Source organism: Grampus griseus (genome assembly GCF_964374135.1).
Source record: "Grampus griseus genome assembly, chromosome: 19".
NCBI lineage: Eukaryota > Metazoa > Chordata > Mammalia > Artiodactyla > Delphinidae > Grampus > Grampus griseus.
The window spans coordinates 3,264,036-3,277,045 of NC_139013.1; the positions used below are offsets into that span (position 1 = coordinate 3,264,036).

Consider the following 13,010-nt stretch of genomic DNA (forward strand, 5'->3'; position numbering starts at 1 on the left):
AGGGGAGGGGCTGGGGGCCCGGACCCCTGGGTCTGAGGGAGGAGGGGCTGGGGGCCCGGACTCCTGGGTCTGAGGGAGGAGGGGCTGGGGGCTGGACCCCTGGGTCTGAGGGAGGAGGGGCTGGGGGCCCGGACTCCTGGGTCTGAGGGAGGAGGGGCTGGGGGCCCGGACCCCTGGGTCTGAGGGAGGAGGGGCTGGGGGCCCGGACTCCTGGGTCTGAGAGGGGAGGGGCTGGGGGCCCGGACCCCTGGGTCTGAGGGAGGAGGGTCTGGGGTCTGGTCTGAAGAGGGAGGACTGACTTCCTGGCCTGGGATATCTGTCTGGCCAGAGCCAGTTCTGGGAGACAACGCACGATGTCGCTCTCCCCATGAGGTTCAAGGGGCGAGGCCTGGGGCGGGGCTACGACCCCCTAGGTGGGGGCGGGGTCTTGCTGCAGGGCAGGCCTCTGCTGGCCTGGGCTCTGAGTGCTGGGCACTGACCACAGCGAGCAGCCGAAGGGTCAGGCAAGCCTTGGAGAAGGTGAGGTCCGGAGGTTGGAGCCCGGGTCAGGAGGAGGCAAGGGTCAGACCGCCTGAGGTGGGCCTGAGGGTGAAGCTGTGCAGGTGGTCAGAGTCCTGGGTTCTTTGGAGGATCAGGGGCTAATTACAGACCTTGAGACTGTGGAGTGGTTGAGTGTCAGGGACACAGAGTCTTGGGGGGGGGTCCCAAGATGTGTGAGTTACATAAGGTCGTGGCAGAGGGGTCGGCTGGGTGTCTGGACCCCTGGGTCTGAGGGAGGAGGACCTGGGGGCCTGGACCCCTGGGCTTGAGTGGGGAGGGGCTGGGGCTATTGAGTTGGACCCCAGACCACTTAAGGGCTTGGTGATCATCCCCGAGTGCTTGCTCCCACCCAGGCCCCAGGCGTCCCCCGGGCCCTGGTGTGAGCCGCCCACCCTGCACAGGCCCTGGGGGCAGAGAGCACCTGTTTACTCTTGGGAGGCTGAGGCTGCTCACCCACCCCCAGGGCCCAAGCCTGTTTGCTTTGGAAACAGGTGGGGGGTGTCTCGAGTTATCTGGTTCATCTTTCATCCTCAGGCCATCAGGTGGCGCAGGGATGTGGGGGTGGGGTGTGGGACATCTGTGCCCTCAGACTTGACCTCACCCCAACCCGAGACTGGTCTCCCCACTCCCAAGACGCCTCTAAGAAGAAGGGAAAATGAGTCACGATGGCCTGAGACAATCAGCTTCCACCCTCCTCCTCAGATCCAGGAGTCCAGGTCCCCAGCCCCTCCTGCCCTGGCCCCTGGTCTGGCAGGACCAAAGTCCTGGTCACCCTCTCTTCTGCCCTTGCAGAGACGCCTGGGAAGCCATCAGAGGAGAAACAGGTGGAAATGGAGATGGGGGCTGTGGAGAACGGTGCTGGGGAGGACCTGGGGGGCCTCACGGCAGAGGAGCTGCGGCAGGGCCAGGAAGCGGCCCTGGCACTGGAGGACATGACGGCGCTGAGCGCCCAGACCCTGGTCCAGGCCGAGGTGGATGAGCTCTACCAGCACGTGCGTCCCCTGGGCCAGGGTCGCTTTGGCCGGGTCCTGCTGGTCACCCACCGTCAGAAAGGTACAAAGGCCTGGGGACAGAGGCGGGGGGCAGTGGTGTGGGCCCAGGCAGAAGCTAGCCAAGGCTGAGGAGTCTGTAAACCTCAATCAAGTCCTGCCTCTGCCCCTTCCAGGCTGTGTGTTCTTAGTAACTCCCCTACCCTCTCCGAACCTCAGCCTCCTCCTTTGAAAACGTGGGTGATGATTCCTTCTCTGAAAGAACTGTGGGCCTCCTCCCCTCCCTGAGGAAATGTTGGTAGCTCTAGTTGCTGGGGACAATGGGGAGGAAGACAGAGCCCCCTCTCATGGCCCTCACACGTGGCCGGCTTGGTGGTCATCGTGGCAGTGACGCAGAGCCATGCTGTCTGCCAGGCACTTAGCAAGGCCAGCACACGGTGGTTGTGCACCCCAACCCCAATCTGGTCGTCCCCTTCCAAGGAGACTGGAGGGCTCAGCCCTGTCCAGGGGGCTGCTGGGCCCCCAAGGAGGAGTCTGAGCCAGCCCAGCCTTCAGGGAGCTCCCAGCACGAATGGGGAGAGGGTGTGTTAGGTTCCTATGATTGTCATAACGAAGTACCACAGACTAGGGGGGGCTCACAGTTCTGGAGGCGGGAGTCCGAGATCAAGGTGCCAGCACGGTTGGTTTCTCCTGAGGCCTCTCTCCTCGGCTTGCAGACGGCCACCTTCTCCTTGTGTCCTCACACCGTCTCCCCTGTGTGCATGTCTGTGTCCAAATTTCCTCTTCTTATAAGGACACCAGTCATACTGGACTAAGGACCACCCCAATGATCTCATTTTACCTCTTTCAAGACCCTCTCTCCAGGGAATTCCCTGGCGGTCCAGTGGTTAGGATTCTGCGCTTTCACTGCCACGGGCCTGGGTTCAATCCCTGGATGGGGTACTAAGATCCCGCAAGCCGTGTGGCGGCCAAATACAGTCATATTGTGTGATACTGCAGGGTGAGAACTTTAACATATGAATTTCGCAGTGGGGAGTGGTGGGGGGAGGGACACAAGGCAGCCCATAACAGAAAAAGATGCAAAAAGATGCAGACCTGGGTCCTCACAGAACTTGGAGGCCATAATGGGGAAGAGAGGGTTTGTAAGGGGGCCTCTTCCAGGTCCTCAAAATTGAAGGCAGTTGTGCTTGATGGTGGGAATTCAGAGCATTGTTGATAAACAGAAGAGGCACTGCTGCACCCAGTTGGGGAGGGGAGGGGAATGGTTAGCATTTTAGGTAAGGACGTGACCCTCCCCCATCACACACAGCCTCTTGGGCAAGGTTGGGCCCTGGCAGCTGGTGACTCAAAAATTGAACAAACCATATGCTATTTGTCTTTCTCTGTCTGACTTACCTCACTCAGTATGACAATCTCTAGGTCCATCCACGTTGCTGCACATGGCACGATTTCATTCTTTTTTATGGCTTGAGGAATACTCCATCCTGTGTTTATCCATTCATTTGTCAATGGGCATTTAGGTGGCTTCCATGTCTTGGCTATTGTAAATAGTTCAGCTATGAACATTGGGGTGCATGTATCTGAATGGAGTCTTTACCAGATATATGCCCAGGAGTAGGATTGCAGGATCACATGATAACTCTATTTTCAGTTTTTTAAGGACCGTAATGGAAAAGAAAAAAACAAAAATTGGAGAAACCAGAGTTTCTGCCTCCTGGGAGCTTACATTCTAGGAAGTTGTTTCCACGTGTGGCAAAATTCACAATAATTCCTTAGTGGGGTCTAATACCCAGTTCAGGGTATCTTTTCCCCAGTTGCCTCAAACATGGCTTTTTGGCATGGGTTTGCTGGAACGAGGGGCCCAATAAAATTATTGGAAGTTCTGAGTTCGGTTTTCGTGGTACCATTCTACCTGCTCCAAGACAGCAGAGTAGGAACTCACTAAATACTATTATCATTGTTATTATTATTATCATTACCACTGGTGTTGTTTCAGTGGCCACGCTGTTCTAGGGCAGGCTTGGCAGGGGGCAGGCAGTGGAGGGGGTATGGGCGGCATATGGGAGAGAGTCCAGGCTGAGGGACAGCAGGGCTGGCCCTAGGCTCATGCACCTCTCACCTCTGTCCCTGCTCCGTCAGGCACAACCTTTGCCCTGAAGCAGCTCCCGAAGGCCTCCACCACCCTCCGAGGCTTCCTGTATGAGTTCTGTGTGGGCCTCTCCCTGGGCTCGCACTCGGCCATCGTGGCGACCTACGGCATTGGCGTGGAGTCAGTCGACTCCTACAGCTTCCTGACCGAGCCTGTCCTGCATGGAGATCTCATCGCCTTCATCCAGCCCAAGGTGGGTCAGCCTCCCATGGCTCAGGGGGTGCCACGTGGATGCCCCTACCCAACCTGGGCCTCAGGAATCACACTCACTGCATGGTGACTCAGGTAGCCCTGCAGAGGCCTCATTGGGCCCGCAGGTCTTGTGGAATTGTGAGGTCTCTAAGGAGTTCATGGCCGCCACGGAACCAACACTGCACCCTACTGGGGTTCACCAGGGCCCACAGGGCTCACACCAGGGCCCACGGGGCTCACACCAGGGCCCACGGGGCTCACGCCAGGCCTCACGGGGCTCACACCAGGACCCACGGGGCTCACACCAGGCACCGTGGGGCTCACACCAGGGCCCATGGGGCTCACACCAGGCCCCATGGGGCTCACACCAGGCCTCACGGGGCTCACACCAGGCCTCACAGGGCTCACACCAGGCCTCACGGAGCTCACACAAGCCCCCACGGGGCTCACACCAGGACCCACGGGGCTCACACCAGGGCTCACACCAGGCCTCACGGGGCTCACACCAGGGCCCACGGGGCTCACACCAGGCCTCACGGGGCTCACACCAGGGCCCACTGGGCTCACGCCAGGCCTCACGGGGCTCACGCCAGGGCCCACGGGGCTCACACGAGGGCCCACGGGGCTCACGCCAGGGCCCACAGGGCTCACACCAGGCACCGTGGGGCTCACACCATGCCTCATGGGGCTCACACCAGGGCCCACGGGGTTCACACCAGGCCTCATGGGGCTCACACCAGGGCCCACGGGGCTCACACCAGGCCTCACGGGGCTCACACCAGGGCCCACGGGGCTCACACCAGGCCCACGGGGCTCACACCAGGCCTCACGGGGCTCACACCAGGGCCCACGGGGCTCACACCAGGGCCACGGGGCTCACACCAGGCCCCACGGGGCTCACACCAGGGCCCACGGGGCTCACACCGGGGCCACGGGGCTCACACCAGGCCTCACGGGGCTCACACCAGGACCCACGGGGCTAACACCAGGCCTCACGGGGCTCACACCAGGGCCCACGGGGCTCACACCAGGGCCACGGGGCTCACACCAGGCCCCACGGGGCTCACACCAGGGCCCACGGGGCTCACACCAGGCCTCACGGGGCTCACGCCAGGCCCCACGGGGCTCACGCCAGGCCTCACGGGGCTCACACCAGGGCCCACGGGGCTCACACCAGGGCTCACACCAGGCCTCACGGGGCTCACGCCAGGACCCATGGGGCTCACACGAGGGCCCACGGGGCTCACACCAGGGCCCATGGGGCTCACACCAGGGCCCATGGGGCTCACACCAGGCCTCACGGGGCTCACACCAGGCCTCACGGGGCTCATACCAGGCCTCACCAGAGCCACCCTCTTTGGGGCCCTCCATCCCCTGGGCCTGGTCCCCGGGGCCGAGGACAAGCGCTATGGCCCCGTTCCCTTCTGGCTGGCAGGCAGGGTGGTGGACCCTGACACCTGTCACCCACAGGTGGGCCTCCTGCAGCCAGCAGCCCAGCGCTGTGCGGCCCAGCTGGCCTCAGCCCTGGAGCACATCCACTCCCGCGGCCTGGTGTACCGGGACCTCAAGCCGGAGAACGTGCTGGTGTGCGACCCAGCCTGCCGGTGGGTCAAGCTGACCGACTTCGGCCACACGCGGCCCCGCGGGACCCTGCTGCGCCTGGTGGGGCCGCCCATACCCTACACGGCCCCAGAGCTCTGTGGCCCCCCGCCCCTCCCCGAGGGCCTGCCCATCCAGCCCGCCCTGGACGCTTGGGCACTGGGCGTCCTGCTCTTCTGCCTTCTCACTGGCTACTTCCCCTGGGACCAGCCCCTGGTGGAGGCCGACCCCTTCTATGAGGACTACGTCATCTGGCAGGCCTCAGGCCAGCCCCAGGCCCGTCCTCAGCCCTGGCTTGGCCTGACGCCCGTGGCAGACGCTCTCCTGTGGGGGCTGCTGGACCCTCACCCCCGAAGGAGAAGCCCCGTGAGCTCCATCCGGGACTACCTGGGGCGGCCCTGGAGGCAGCGGGAGGGGGAGGCCGAGGAGGTGCCCCAGGGGGAGAAGGGGGACCCAGAGTGAGAAGCACGGGGGCAGCCCGGGCCCAGCCCGGCCTGGGGAGGCTCCGGAAGGCAACCCCAGCCCCCATCCTGAGGTCTCCTCCGCATTCATGGGTGGCGGCTGGCTGCTCTGCTGTCTGTTGGTCTCTGTCTCATGATTTTCCCCTTTCTGTCCTTAATTCCCACGTCGGGGCATCTGTCTGCTGCCTTGGTCCGGGGGAAGGGGGTCTCCGAGAGCACCCCGTGTCTGTCCACACCTGCCCCATCTTCCCCGGGCCTTGGCACCCGCTGCTCCCTTTGCCTGCGGTGCTCTGGGTGCTTTCCCGCACCTCCTGCCAAGCTGTCTCAGCCAGGCCGCCCCTCACCACCGCAGGACACTACAGCCTGCACTCCCAGCCCCCTACTCTTGCTCCGCTCCCCTTTCCTCTGTGACACTCACTCCCTTCCAGCCGGACAATTTATCTATTCGTAGTGGTTATTCTGTGTGCCCGGCTGGAATGCGGGCTCCCGGGGGCCCAGGATCTCAGCCTGTCCTGCTCTCTGACGGATGCCACGTAGAAGGGGTCATCCTGCCCCGTGTAGGTGGTCCACAGATGCTTATTCAGTAAACGGACCCCCTGGTTTTGCACGGCCTCCCTCCGTGTATGCCTGTCTTCCTGCCCTTGTCTTTTCTGTTTTGCTGGGTTCCGCTCCCTGCCTAACTCCCTCTTCCTCCCCACATGCTGGGCCCACGCCCTCTCGATAATGTGCTTTGTCTCTCTGTCACCCCAACCGCTCTCTGCAAATAAAGTGCATCTGGCACTTAGGTCCCCGTGACGCTGTCGGTCTGGCAGTGTGGGAAAGAGAAGGCCGGCGTGTGCGTGCCTGTGTGCCCTGGAGGGCATGTTGTGGAGGAGAGACAGAGACAGAGAGAAACGGAGAGACAGACAGAGGCAGAAAGAATGGCAGACAGTGGTCCCACCGGGCGCTCCTGTGAGGTGCTGGCTCCGCGTGTGCGTTTGTGGTGTCCCTGGGAGTGTGTCAGCACTGTTTGCACCTACCCTGCACACATATGTGTGAGAAGGAGAGGGATTAGCCGCCAGAGCTGGAAAGTGTCCAGCTGTTCTCAGGTGGGTAGGAACTTGAGCGTGTATTTCTGGGTATTTGTGTGTCCATGAGTGTCTGAGCCCACGTGTGTGTGTAAACAATGGTGTGTGTTTGTGTGTGTGGGAGAGAGAGAGACATGAGGGTTTGAATGCAGATGACATGAGTGCGTGGGCTTTGTGTGTCTACAAGCGTCTGAGCCCCCGTGTGCTCATGTAATCGTGTGACTGCCTGGGTGAGGGGAGAAAATAGAGTCTGCGTGCATCTCACTGTGTGCAGTGAGATGCTTGCGTGTCTGTGAGGCCTTGGGCCTGCATGTGGTGTGTGTGTGTGTGTGTGTGTGTGTGTGTGTAGCAGGGGGAAGACAAGTCACAGGCGCGGCTGCCAGTTACCAGCTGGGCCCTCCTCTCCTTCACACCCACCCGCCCCGCCACCCGTCACCCTGGCCCCTTCTTGGCAGCCGCCCTGTTTGCAAACACTCTCTCTTCCTCTCTGTGCCCTCCTTGGCCGCCCGCCTAGAGAATGGCTACAACTCAGGGCTGGATCATATGTCATCCTCTCCCTGGCCCTGCACCCCCCAGGGCCCCTGCTGTGGCCACCAAGGTGTTGCCTGGAGGGGAGGGGTGTGGTGGAGGCAGCCTGTGTGGAGTGACCCCAAGGATCCTTTCAATCTAAGTTCAGTCCAGAGACCTGGGGACATGGGCCCCTGTCCCGGGCAATCCAGGTGAGCTTCCTGGAGTAGGGGGAGAATAAGATGGTGGGTGCAGTAGGGGGAGCACGAGCGGGACCTCCTGCCACCTCACCCGTGAATCTGAAATAACCCAAGCAATTAGGCCAAGAATGTGTCCCAAAAAAGTTGGAGGTGGCTGGGGGGTGGGGTGGGGCTGAGGGGCGGGGGAGTGGAGAGAAGTAGGGTCTGGGGGGGAAGTGCACAGAGGGTGCTAATTGGTGGCATCAGCTGGGGATACACCGGGAGGTGATAATGACCCAGCGATGGGCCCCCGCAGGAGGGCTGGAGGAAGAGACAGGAGTGGATGAGGTGGTGCTAATTTAGCGTTACTTAATGACAAGACACATAATACTAATCGTAATACTTTACTCGAGTGAAGCCGCTTACCCCTCAAGCAGCTCCCAGCAGGTGGCACGTCCTGAACTCGCTGGAAGGGGTCCCTTAGATCCTCCCCCCTTCAGGGGTGGACACAGGTGGTCCAGAGCAGCCGAGGTGCCTGCCTGAGGTCACACAGAACGTTGGGCAGAGGGAGGATTCAAATCCAGGCCAGCTCTTCAACTGTCCAAGGTCCATGCTCGATCTTCATTCCCCGACCAGAGGTCGAACCTGCGCCCCCTGCATTGGAAGTGCAGAGTCTTAACAGCTGGACCGCCAGGGGAGTCCCAAGCTCTATGCTCTTAAACTGTAGGAGTGTCCTGTGGCCGTCAGGACCTGGGGGAGGGGTCTTGAGGGGACTGGGGGCCTGAGCACACGTGTGTGAGTGTGGATGTGAGTGTGACAGAGTAAGGATGAGTGTGAGTATGTGGGTGTGTGTTGCTGAGGTGGCCACCCCTCCCTTGGAGGAGATGCGAGTTGGGACACCTACATGAAAGGAAGGTCGAAAAGCTTTTGGACCCAGGCAAGGGCCGTAGTGGAAAGGCAGACAGTAACATGTGCTGGCAAGGAGGTGGAGAAGTTGGAGCCCTCCTATGGGGCTGGTAGAATGTAAAAGATGGGGCAGTTGTTTTGGAAGACCGCCTGGCAGTTCCTCAAAATGTTAATTAACCATGGAGCTACGATATGGCCCGGCAATTCTGCTCCTAGGTAAATGCCCATGAGAAATAAAAACATGCCTCCACACAAATGTTCACGGCAACATTGCTCACAATAGCGAGAGTGGGAACAACCCAAATGTCAAGCCACTAACAAAGGGATAAAAGAAATGTGGTCTAGGGAATTCCCTGGTGGTCCAGTGGTTAGGACTCCACGCTTTCACTGCTGAGGGCCCAGGGTCAATCCCTAGTTGGGGAGCTAAGATTTCATAAGTCGCGTGGTGCAGAAAAAAAAAAGAAATGTGGTCTATCTATCCAGTGGAGTATTACTGAACCATAAAAAGGGAGGAAGCACTGACACATGCTACATCATGGATGAACCTCAAAAACCCAGAGCCAGTCACAGAAGATGACCTACTGTAGGATTCTGTGTATCCACAGAGGAAGAAAGATTAGTGATTGCCAGGGGAAATGGGGAGTGACTGACTGCTCATGGGTACAGGCTTGCTTTTTAGGGGTGGCGATAGTGGTGGAAAAGCTCTAAAATTAGATTGTGCTAAATGTTGCACAATTCTCTGAGTGCATTAAAAGTCATTGAATTGTACATGTAAAAAGGGTGAACTTTGGATGGACCTAGAGATTATCATACTAAGCGAAGTCAGAGAAAAACAAATATCATATGATATCACATACATGGAATCTAAAAACATGATAAAATGAACTTATTTACGAAACAGAAATACACTCAGACTTAGAAAACAAACTTACGATTACCAAAGGGGAAAGGGGGAGGGAGGGATAAATTAGGAGTTTGGGGTTAAAATATACACACCACTATATATAAAATAGATAACCAACAAGGTCCTACTGTATAGCACAGTGAACTATACTCAGTATCTTGTAACAACCTATAATGGAAAAGAATCAAAAAAGGATATATATATATATATATAATATATACTCTAAGAAAGAATAGATGTATGTATAACTGAATCACTTTGTTGTACACCTGAAATTAACACACTGTAAATCAACTATATTTCAATAAAATTTTTAGAAGGGTGAAATTGGCATGTAAATTTCATCTCAATGAAGCTACTTAAAAAAACCAAAACAAGCATTTCCAAGGTTCTCATGCTGTGACCTTGATTAGTTTCCTTTCCTTCTCTGAGCCTCTGAGTTCACATTAAAAAGAAAATGAAAAAGGAAAAATCCTGTCCTTTTTCTAATAGTGCTGAATTCAGGACCCACTCTTCACACAGGACCCGTTCACGTCTCTCTCCATTTTACAGACGAGACTGTCGAGGCCCCTACTTTCCAAAGACCCTAAAGTCAAAAGGTGGCTGAATCTGATTCCAAAGCCTTTGGTCTTGACTCCCCACTCACCCCCGACCCCACAAAGTGTACCTGGGCCCGTGATCACCAAGGAAGCTCTGGCTACACCCCAGCTGGGGAACCCCAAGTATACAAGCAGGACCAGTTACAAAATGTGTGGGTGTCCAGTACAAAATGAAAACGTGGGACTTCCCTGGTGGTCCAGTGGCTAAGACTCCGTGCTCCCAATGCAGGGGGCCCGGGTTGGATCCCTGGTCAGGGAACTAGATCCCGCATGCCACAACCAAGAGTCCACATGCTGCAATGAAGATCCCGCGTGCCGTGACTAAGACCCGGCGCAGCCAACTAGATAAATAACTAGATAAATATTTTAAAAGAGAAAACGTAGGGTTTCTTGTTTTTAAATAAAAGCTTTTGGGCTTCCCTGGTGGCGCAGTGGTTGAGAGTCCGCCTGCCGATGCAGGGGACGCGGGTTCGTGCCCCGGTCCGGGAAGATCCCACGTGCCGCGGAGCGGCTGGGCCCGTGAGCCATGGCCGCTGAGCCTGCGCGTCCGGAGCCTGTGCTCCGCAACGGGAGAGGCCACAACAGCGAGAGGCTCGCGTACGGCAAAAAAAAAAAAAAAAAAAAAAGCTTTTTCCCTCCCCAGCCCCCCCCTTTGCTACTGAATGTCATGTTCCCTGGGCACCAGGATAATCACTGGCAGACCCTCAAGGGGTAGGGGGTCGTGGAGCCTGCCTGAAGCTGGATAGCCAGGGGTCTGGCCACCAGAACCTATAGGGGATGTGGGGCTTTGCATGACTCCCCGCTCCCAGCGCCCAGAGAATGCTTCCTTGTCTCATTGACCTCAAAACACAGAATCATCCATTGCAAACACAAAATCAAAAATCATGATGCACAGGCCTTCCCTGGTGGTCCAGTGGTCCCAATGCAGGGGGCCCAGGTTTGATCCCTGGTTAGGGTACTAGGTCCCACATGCCACAGTGTGGCCTAAAAAACCCCAAAAATCGAAAAAATCACAATGCGCATCAGATCGACTCATGGCCGCAGAACGTTAAAGCTGTGGGGCTGCAACCAGCCCACACCCTCCTTGCAGGAAAGCGTTTACCTGGGACCCAGAAGGGCGCCAGCCTTGTAGGGCCTTAGAGACACTGTTCTCTGCATTCGTTCAGCTCAAGTACAGACATGCAAACGACTTGGGCAGCACCCACGCATCACCACCACCCCACCCTGCACCCCTAACCCCTGACCTTGTTAAAACGCAGATTCTGATCCGGTGGGTCTGGGTGGCACCCGAAATTCTGCTTTTCTAACCAGCTCCCAGGGGTGGCCGACACTTCTGGTCCATGGGTCGCACTTTGAGGTGCAAGGAATTGTGAGAACAGGATTTTAGAGTATTGATCCCACGTCCCAGCTAAACTCTCATTAATGCTAAACACTTGTCCGCTTGATTCTTTGTGGTTTTCTATGTGGTCAGTCGTATCGCCTGTGGGAAATGACAGATCTGTGCCTTCCTTTCCACGCTTTGTCTGATTAAGGATGTTCCCTCTGCTCCTACTTTGCGAAGAGTGCGTGTGTGTGCCTGTTTGTAAACCGTGAATGGGTGTTAATTTTGTCAAATGTTTTCTCTGCATCAAGATTGCTAGGCCTCTGAAGCTACTGTTTTGGGCTTGTTGCAAGCTGGCAGGCACAGGATCAGGTTCAGATGTCCTGTGGGAGGTGTCCAGGGTCAGGGCCAGCAGTAGGTGGGGGCTGGCCTCCTATCCTGGCCATGGGCCCCGAGGCCAGATGTTTGGGCTTAGCTGCCTGGCCAAGCAGGGATAGAGTGACCGGATAATTAAGCACCCGCTTCTTTAGGGCTGGCAGGAGGTGGCAGAGGGTGGAGGGACCTCGGGCCCGAGTGCCCAGTAGCTCCCCCAACCCTGGCTTGCAGAGGGGCGCCAGGAGCCTGAATCCCCAGTGGGGCCCTCTGGGGTGACCTGGAGTAGGGGTGCACCTGCTCCCACCTGGGAACAAAAAAGGGGACCTCTTGCTTCCAAGTTGGGGTGCCACACTTGGAGTCCCGACTAGCAGAGGCCCTCCCCAGGTTACTAGTCAGCAGTTATTTAAGTCTTAGGGCTTAATGAGACCCGGGGAACAGGACTCTCAGTGTGCTTCTTCATCTGTTGGCAGGGGCAGACAGTTCATCTATCAAGACCCTCGGACAATATCCTTCCCCGCCCCCAGCAAGTAACTGGACCCTGCTGGCCTTTGCAGGACTGCGGGGGCAGCAGCTCCATGACCTTCCAGGACCTCTGAGCCAGGCTCCAGTCTGGGGAGAGGTGGGGAGGAGGGAATGGTTCCCTGCCTGAAGCTGCAGCAGCCAGAATACAACTTGGGGGGTCTTCCAAGACAGCCCCCAGTTTACAAGCTGAGGCTGAGAGAGGAGGAGGCCCACCTAAGGACATTCAGCGGGGGCCCATCGTGGAAGCCTAACCTGGAACCCCAGGCCAAGTCTGACGCCGAGGAATTTGCATTGTTATTCTGAGTCCCCGCAGCTCTTCTCTGTGGACTGAGGCAAGGGGCTTGCCCTCTCTGAGCCTCAATGCCCTTTCTGAAACAGGGGTCAAGTTCCTCCGCCCAAGGGCTATAGTGAGGGTGGGATGTAGTGTATTAAGAGTCCACATTGTGTCCGGCACAGAGAAGCACGGTTAGGAGCCGTCATGGTCACTCTTGTTAACTGAGCACGTGTGCTAAGCTGTGTCCTCACCTGCACTAGCTCATCTAATCCTCACAACCACCCCAGGAGGCAGGAACGACCACTATCCCCATTATACAGGTGGAGAAACTGAGGCTGGAGAAAGGAAATTAACTGCTAGAGTCCCAGAGCCAAGAGGCAGCCTTGAATCGAGGATAATCTGATTTGGGCACGTAATATCTTCTGA

General features: G+C 57.6%; 1 protein-coding gene across 1 annotated transcript; it reads left to right on the forward strand.

Moving 5' to 3' along the window:
• Nucleotides 1–420: 420 nt before the first annotated feature.
• Nucleotides 421–7,344, forward strand: SBK2 (SH3 domain binding kinase family member 2). Its single transcript, XM_082677120.1, has 4 exons — nucleotides 421–519; nucleotides 1,333–1,593; nucleotides 3,669–3,871; nucleotides 5,341–7,344. Exons 2-4 carry the CDS (start codon nucleotides 1,371–1,373, stop codon nucleotides 5,929–5,931), a joined length of 1,017 nt encoding a protein of 338 aa, XP_082533246.1. The 5' UTR covers nucleotides 421–519; nucleotides 1,333–1,370; the 3' UTR covers nucleotides 5,932–7,344.
• The last annotated feature ends 5,666 nt before the right edge of the window (nucleotides 7,345–13,010 follow it).

Excerpts from the sequence above, each read along its gene's own strand:
- SBK2 (XM_082677120.1), top strand. The coding sequence starts at position 1,371 with ATGGAGATGGGGGCTGTGGAGAACGGTGCTGGGGAGGACCTGGGGGGC. Across the intron at positions 1,594-3,668 it reads GGTCACCCACCGTCAGAAAG|GCACAACCTTTGCCCTGAAG; the intron begins GTACAAAGGCCT and ends CTGCTCCGTCAG. Across the intron at positions 3,872-5,340 it reads TCGCCTTCATCCAGCCCAAG|GTGGGCCTCCTGCAGCCAGC; the intron begins GTGGGTCAGCCT and ends TGTCACCCACAG.